We start from the raw sequence: 8,650 nt of genomic DNA, 5'->3' as shown, positions 1-8,650 counted from the left end.
TGAAACACAAATCTGCAGCAGTCCTTCTGAGAGTAAGTCTGTGGATGAAGATGCATGTTTTATGCTTCCCAAACTATTTGATTCTGTTTTTGTGTATGTAATGAATCTTATCACAAAAAGAGCCTGTGGTTTCACATGACATGACACAAAAAATTTATACCCATGGAAGAAAATGGGCTGCAGAAATAACTGTTTATTAAAATAGCCCATGCATATTTAAAAAAAAAAAAAAAAGATTCCAATTCAAATGAAGGGCACATTTTATATATATTCAGACTGAGAGATTTTTATAATGCTTTTTTAACTAAATTTTTACAATTCACCTTTACCGTAAATTAATTTTAAAAGACACAGCAGTAACAAAATGCACAATGGCAAGCAGTGACATAAAGCTAATTTTAGATGCTTTGTGACGATTTCTATGGAATAAGAACTGTAAAGTTATAGGTTGTTAATTAATAAAGTAATGAAAATCACTTACCTCTAACTACAGTTCTCTGAAGGTAGTATCCTCCGTAGAACCCCTATCTTGGGTAGTTTCACCTGTTGTAATTTCCCTCAGGTGATTCCAGCAAAGTCTAAGAAGTTTTAAGTTCCCTTCAGCAAATCCTATTAGTGCATGTGTGTTATAAACCTGCTTACATACTGCTTCAAAGCTGTAATTTCCAATTCCCACTGAACCACCACCACCTCTATTTGTGGATCAACAAAGGATACTATCTTTGGAGAATTCGATCTAGAAGTATGACTTTTTTCACTTCTCCAAAAGTATCCTCCAAATGGTTCCAATGCCGATTATCTGTAACATACTTAAGGGAACGGTGGCAAATCATCAGCAGAATAAATAATAACAAAGATTTAGCTAAACAATTACACTTGCCAAATATTCAATCAAAAGATGACAACATGGCAACAGAAATAAGCTTCCTTAGCATTCAATTAGTAGGCAAAAAAAATAAACTGACAGTACATGTACAAAATCTTTCATGAAAAATACTGTTTTAATAGGTAAGGCAGAAAAACTAGTCTATATCACTTGAGAATACCCAATTTTTCCCTAGTTTTCCTAAAGAAATGTCATATTTAAGAATTAGTTAGAAAATAAGTTGTTGAAAGACAAATGTGAATAACTTACTGAATAATTTTTCAGTATGTTTTTTCTAGCTCAAATTGTTCAAATAATAAAACATAATCAGTCATCCAAGGTCCATGTAATATGCCTAAAATGCTCAGTTTACAAATGATACTATTTTCAAATATATTTAGAGAGAAGACTGTAAACAGCAGAGGAAAGGTGGTTTCATCTTTCACTACTAAGGAAAGGTGTTTTACTCAGATGACTGCTTTGGATTCTGCAGTGTAGTAAATTACTTAGTGTGGCTTTTCTACCCATAAATCTTTGTAAACTCCAAGGCCGGATTTTCTATGAGCAACTGAGGGGCTCCTGATTGCTGAAGTTGTCCACCCACAGTATTTCTGTTGGGAGTGGCACAAAACAATGTTCTGGGAGGTGCCCACTCTCTCTCAGGTGCTTAGAGTTCTGATGCTATGATTGGCTAGTTTGACCACCCTGCCGGGCTCCAAAGGAGACCTCCTGGAGGCAGAACTCTCTCTGACTGCTGGTCGAGGAAGACGTGCTGCCGAAAGAGACACGTGCTCCTGAACGAGACACATGCTGCTGGGAAAGAGACACAAGAGACATGCATTACTGAGTGAGACACCGAGGGACCAGTACTGCTGGGAAAGAGACTGTGAGAGACTGTTGGTTGAGGGACAGTGGGCTGGGAGAGAGACTGAGCGTTCTTCCTGAATGTAGCCTGGTGCTTCCCTAATAAACCCCGTAATCCGTGAGTTCTGTGTGGCCACTGCAGCAAATTATCAAACCCAGGAGAGGTGGTGGTGCTTTGGGAGGAATGGTTGGAGAAAGGGCTGGAGGGAGGCAGCGTGTCTGGCCTTGCAGTAATAGGCCTTGGGTTACTGCTGGTAATCCTGTCTTCCTCTCGTGGGATTAGAGGAGGTCAGAACATGTGGCCTCCTTGCCCTTTTTGCAGATTCCCATTGACCGGTTCTGTATCTGCTAATTTCTTGGTAGCCACTTAAAGTAGGAGAAAGCCGCAATTGGACTCAATCGTTCTAGAGTTCAAAAGAATAAACCATACCTGTAGTACTTTTTGTAGAGGATAATGTATGTAACAGCTTAAAAAACACTAATTTTAGCTAAAACGCACCATTAGTTTGATAATAGCATTAAATAAAATCCAAAATAACATGACAAAATTCTACTTTCTTTAAATGTCTTTCTTTTTTAGCTCTGTTTCCCTAGCACATGAAGAGATCCAAATGCATACTACTGAATACTGTAATTTTAAATATCAGCCTACCACTTTCCATGACTCTCCTTTGGAATACAGTTAAATATGCAATCAGAATATAAGATTATCATAAAGCAATTAATGAATGGATAACAAAAGGAGAAATGAAATGGTCTTAGATAATCCTCCATACTGAATATATATATATATATATATATGTATATTATATATCATTTTGATCATTTAAATTACCTGTGCTTATATAATGTGTGGTTTTTAAATTAAATATTGAGAACAGCGATACCTTTTTTAAAAAATTTGGCTCTTCATGAAACAAAATGTACATGAACTGTGGTATGGAAAATGAATTTGCTTTGTAAACTTTCAGCCAAACTGCAATTAAATAAATAAATAAAATTGTTTTAAAATGTGGCCTTGTTTGTTATAAAACTCAGGATATTTTTCTAATTTTAAAAGCATATGGACCAAACAACCTTACAAAACACACAAAAAGTACTCTCCAATGCAAAAAATAGTGACATAAAAAGCATTTATAAATTAAATTGTTTAGGTCAGAAAAAATAAAATACTGAGCCATAGGCAGTACATCAGCACTCAATTTTCCTCTTATACACGCACTATTAGGACTTACTGAATGGTCAAAAATCTTCTAGATCTTGTGAGTTTAAATGCAGGAATGACTAACAACCCAAGAAGGCGTATCTAGGATGATACTTACCTTAAAACAGATTATACCACTGTGCTATTATGTATTCTGTATAGGGATACACAAGCAGTCAGCTGAAAGGTACACACCACACTAGCAAATGCTTGGCTGGACCCATAAGGTCGGATGACCAACGGAATATCAAGATATGTGTCGATTCTCCATCCCTCATAACCACATTCCAGACATCTCACGTAGTCCTTCAACTTGCCTTGATATAGTTCATTTATAAGATCAGCCTAAAAGTAGGAATATTTACAATTTAAAAACATTTGCATTTTAAAATGTTAAAACACAACAACTCATGTCTTTTAGAACGGATTTCAAAGGAGTATTGATTTTTACTGCTACAGCTTTAGAAAGCCTTAATATTAGACTTACCTCAAATGTACAGGAAAAAAAAATCATGACTTGACAAAAATTATTGTTTAAAAAAAACAGTAAAATTAGATTAACACTGATTTAGGTTGCTATACTTCTAAAATATGAACTATTAAAATAAGTTTTGATGAAAATCAGCTACCAATCATTTATACTATTATGCCTCATTAATTTTTCATTAGGCTAGAACACATCCTATCTATCACTTTAAGGATGTTGATAATTATAATCTAAACTATCTTTATACCCTTATATATGCATATTCGGAAGGAAGGTTGGGCAATCCTACTTCCGTAGTGATAATGCCTCGGAAACCCAAGGAGGGGTCGCTATGAGTCAGGGCCGACTCAACAGCACATAACAACAACAACGATATGCATATGATCATTTTCACAATTATATATTCAGATTTATAAAACAATATTCTTCAACTCAAGGTATAAATAAAACTTTTTAACTTTCAGTAGTATATATAATACAATTTTAAAAAGAAAAGTGAAATTATCATTTTTTAATGTACAGAAATTTTAAAAAAGTATCTTAAAATTCATCTCTTTCAAAATATCCTCACCTAAAGAATGGATCTTTCACCTAGTACACAAACTTAGCCAACTTGGATTCTGGCTCAAAGAAGGTAGGTACTCCTTAAGTAAAAACCCTCCATGTGAATGTTTTGCCTCAAGAATCTTGTATCCAAACAGGGGAACTCAGTAAGTATGATCTAACTGATCTTAATGGAAGTGCTGAAACATAGAGAGGGATGTGACAAAGGAAGGCAACTGTAGACCCACAAAGAAAAAACAACCCTGAATATCAGCTACAGAAAATTAGTATAGTCTCATAGGACTATGAAGAGAAAGTAGATCTCTAGGTGAAGTTACTTTTATTTATTTATTTTTTTTCAGTATTTCTTAAGTAAAAATAGGTGTGAGGAATTTATATCATCAATTTATATATTTTTTTAAATATAAATTGATAATTTTTTTAAATAGCTAGGAGTTACAAGCTTGCAAACTATGACTTATCTTTTCTATTCTGATACAACTGTAGACCCACAAAGAAAAAACAACCCTGAATATCAGCTACAGAAAATTAGTATAGTCTCATAGGACTATGAAGAGAAAGTAGATCTCTAGGTGAAGTTACTTTTATTTATTTATTTTTTTTCAGTATTTCTTAAGTAAAAATAGGTGTGAGGAATTTATATCATCAATTTATATATTTTTTTAAATATAAATTGATAATTTTTTTAAATAGCTAGGAGTTACAAGCTTGCAAACTATGACTTATCTTTTCTATTCTGATACTATTTATTTAATAAAGCTTTCTTCCTTCACCTACACAGGTCTTATATGATTATGTCTTCTGTACCTAGGAGGATATTTCAGAGTGGTTTAAACCACTATTTATCAAATATTTTTGATAATAACCCACAGCACAAAAACAATTTGCATCATAATTCAGAACATGTAACTGTAACAAAAACTTCATAAAATACTTAACCTTCTTCATATGATGTACTCTTATACTTTTCTATAACTTTTTTTTTTTTTAAGTGTTAGTACTGACGTACTGAACTGATTTCAAAAACGATGAATGGATCAGTCTACAGTTTGAAAAACTCTGGTCCAAATAATCACGATAGTTCCAATCAGACAGCAGACCTACCAAGCTACCTTCCGTATTCTTCTTTTTTTTTAATCCTTGTGATCTTCTATCACCACACCCAAAATAATCCCTTCCCTGTACTGTGCCCCATCTAATTCAGTCTTATTCCTCATTTCAATAATATGTTTAACTTTCTCCTTACCCTATCTTGCTCTTCTTTCTACTTATGAATAGTTGTCCTCTATATATAGGGTCAACTCAATGAGGACTCTAAGTGTCAAAATTATGTCTATCCCTCCTTGGTCATAATGAGAGAAATGTGTGATGAATAGATTTTATAATGTATTACACATTATAAAACACATATATTTATTAAGAAATATCTAAAAGCTATACATAAAGAAAAAAATCAAACACTGAATTATATAGTTTTTAGCACTAAGAGACACTCCAGATTATATGCCCAATTTCCTTGCATGCAAGGTGAGGAAACTGCAATCTAGAGTGGTTTGCTGAGGATCTTTATGATCCAGGTATGCTCAGGTATGCTTAACCGATAACCTAATACTTCCAATCCCCCATTCAGTATTCTAACAACCAGGCTAATGCTAAAGTTTTAAAACATTCCAACAAAATAAAAGTCACTTTAAGGTAATGAATGATTTATTTGCAAACACTAACAGTCCTCCCCCTCACCTTCAGAGATATGAATTACCTGTTCTGTTTGTTTCCATTTCTGTTCCAAAGCATCAAACATAACTCTGCACAGTTCTTGAACATCATGCTGTTGCCAAGCTATTTTATGATAAAATTTAGTTAAAAATAGCAATAAACATAACGTAATAAATATTAATTTGTTATTGATAAGTAAAATGGCAGAAACATGGCAAAGTCTATACAAAATAATTCTAAATGTAAAAAGAAACACAAAGTATACATTACAACCATGATAAAGCAATCACAAAGAAAAGAATCAAGAGATCTCAGCATTTTACAAACAGTACATGCTTTATGGTGCTATGATATTTGTTATTTTTATTCTTTTTCACTTCAGAGTTAAGAAATATGTCATAAAAATCTAAGACAAAAAATTTAGGTTAAGTATCTAACAAAAAACTTATCTTACAAGAAAAACTTAATTGATCAAAAATTTACCCTTCAAAACTTAAATTTTAAAATGTAAGCTATTTTTTAAATCCCAGCAAAAAGCAATGAAAAGATATAAGGCAAAGTTGTTAACATGTGTTATGTATTATAGTATACTAACTGACAGAATTTCTTTCAATATTAGAAATACTTATTGCAAAGAGAATGAATTATTACCCTCACTACTATCCCATCCAAAGCTTCTTGTAACATCTGTGGTTTCAATTGCTCTCTTTTTGCTGGTTTGTAACAAAACAAAAAGTCTTTGAAGTTGGTATGGAATACTCGTCACTGGATCTTCTTCAGAATCTTCAAATTCCCACCTGTCAAAATTTGTGAAAATTAATTATAAAATATTTTCATTCTTTAAAGGACAATTAATATCAAAATCATAATGATTAACTCTTGTTGTTATACAGAGTTAGTTTATTAACTAAAGCTATTTATATCTAAAGGAAAGCTATTTATATCTAAAGGAGTTCTGGTGCCGTAGTGATCAATATGCTCGGCTGCTAACCAAAAGGCTGAAGGTTTGAACTCATCAGTCACTGAGTGAGAAAAAAATGAGGCTGTCTGCTTCCTTAAAGATTTACAGCCTTGGAAGCCCTATAAGGGTAGGTCTACTCTGGAACTGAGCTGAAATTGACTCAATAGTAGTGGGTTTGGTTTGGGTATTTACAGCTAATAAAACATTAGTCTTTCACTAATTCATAAATTCAGAAGAAATTTAAATTTACAAAGAAAAAGCATAAGATGGTAACAATTCTCAAGAATGAAAAACTAACCTCATTTAAAAATAATCACTGAACCTGAATCTGACTAAGACTTGTTTTAATTAATAATTCACAAAAAAACACAGGGAACAGAAGAATAACATTAAATGACACTATGGGCATGTAACAAACATCAAAACCCAAAATATAGAAAACTCTCGGAAGGAAGGTTGGGCAATCCTACTTCCGTAGTGATACTGCCTCGGAAACCCAAGGAGGGGTCGCTATGAGTCAGGGCTGACTCGATGGCACATAACAACAACAACAAAGAATAAATAGCATTAGTTTTCAACATATATCTTCAATATATAATGAATAAACTGCAAAGGGTAAAAAGACAGAAGGACACTAAAAGTAGATTAAACAGATTAAAAGAGTTCTATCAACCAACTGCTATGAATGGATCTTGACTAAATTTGAATGTGAACAAATTGGTTTTAAAAAAAATGAAGAAATATGATGCAACCAGGGAAATCTTAGTACTGATCTCAGATGATATTTACAGACTATATAATGTTGGGATTATGCTTGTAAGTAACTGGGGTTGGGGAATTTTAAAGATAAAAAAAAAATTGATCACAAGTTGATAATATTCAAAGCTGAATGATGGGTACAGAAGAGTCACAACACACTTTTTTTTTTTTCAATTGTAGTTTGGGTGAAAGTTTACAGAGCAAATTAGTTTTCTGTTCAACAATTTATACACATTTTGTTTTATAACAATGGTTGCAATACCTCCAATATAACAGCACTCTTCCTACTTTCTCCCTGAGTTTACTGTTTTCATTCATCCTTCTTTCCTGCCTCTTTGTGAGCTTTGTTTTTTGTAAATGCTGCCCTTTTGGTCTCATATGGTTGATTTTACTGAGGAGCACATTCCTTCCTGGTATTATTATTGTTCACTTTATAGGCCTGTCTATTGTCTGGCTGACAGTTGATCTTCAGGGGTGGGTTCAGTTCCATACTTAAAGAGTGTCTAATGGAGTAGTTTAAGAAGCTCTTGTGGCTGAGAGGATAAAGCATTTGCCTGCTAACCAAAAGGCTGCTGGGTCAAACCCATGAGCCAATCTGTGGAAGGAAGATGGGGCAATCTACTTCCATAAAGATTTACAGCCTCAGAAACCCAATGGGGGTTGCAATGAGTTGGAATCAACGGCAGAGAGTTTAGTTCTCTGGTCTCAGGGTAGTGAAGGCTGTGGTAACACTAATTCCACATTTTTTAATATCTTTGAAATTTTCTGTAATAAAAGGTTTTTCAAGAAAATATAAAATCATGGAAACAATTAGTCCTAGCGACTGGTATACCATCCGATCTGCAACCTACATGACTATGAGACCAGAAGAACTAGATAGTGCCCAGCTACCAATGACATCCACTTGGAAGGGGATCTATGTAGGAGATCCTTGATAGAGAGGGAGAACAATGTGGAACAAAACTCAGAATCACTGGAGGAAAAAAAGGGGAGGACCAGGTTTACTGGTCCAATAGAGCCTGGTGGAACCACTGAGCCTATGGCCCCTAGCTGTTCTTCAGGTCTGGAATTGAACTCACACCCGTGGTTTCCAGCCGAACAAAAGACAGGCATATGAGTTGAACATTTATCTCAGGTAGATACACTCCTTGGAGAGAACAATCATGGGAAAAAGAAGGGCTGCTTATGGACAGGGAGACAGCTCAGGGGGCAGGAATGCATGGAGGGATG

General features: G+C 34.1%; 1 protein-coding gene across 1 annotated transcript in view; it reads right to left on the bottom strand.

Moving 5' to 3' along the window:
• Nucleotides 1-8,650, bottom strand: part of USP47 (ubiquitin specific peptidase 47) — a 133,820-nt gene that overhangs the window by 87,870 nt on the left and 37,300 nt on the right. Inside the window, exons 6-8 of the mRNA XM_042782906.1 lie at nt 6,352-6,497; nt 5,744-5,823; nt 3,129-3,278 (exon numbers count right to left, since the gene is read on the bottom strand). Coding sequence (XP_042638840.1) covers nt 3,129-3,278; nt 5,744-5,823; nt 6,352-6,497 — 376 coding nt within the window. The remainder of the gene's footprint in view (nt 1-3,128; nt 3,279-5,743; nt 5,824-6,351; nt 6,498-8,650) is intronic.

This window comes from Orycteropus afer, unplaced genomic scaffold, assembly GCF_000298275.1.
Source record: "Orycteropus afer afer isolate SDZICR_OR568_19922 unplaced genomic scaffold, OryAfe1.0 scaffold00014, whole genome shotgun sequence".
NCBI classification, from domain to species: Eukaryota; Metazoa; Chordata; class Mammalia; order Tubulidentata; family Orycteropodidae; genus Orycteropus; species Orycteropus afer.
This window is presented reverse-complemented; position numbering and strand designations above follow the sequence as displayed.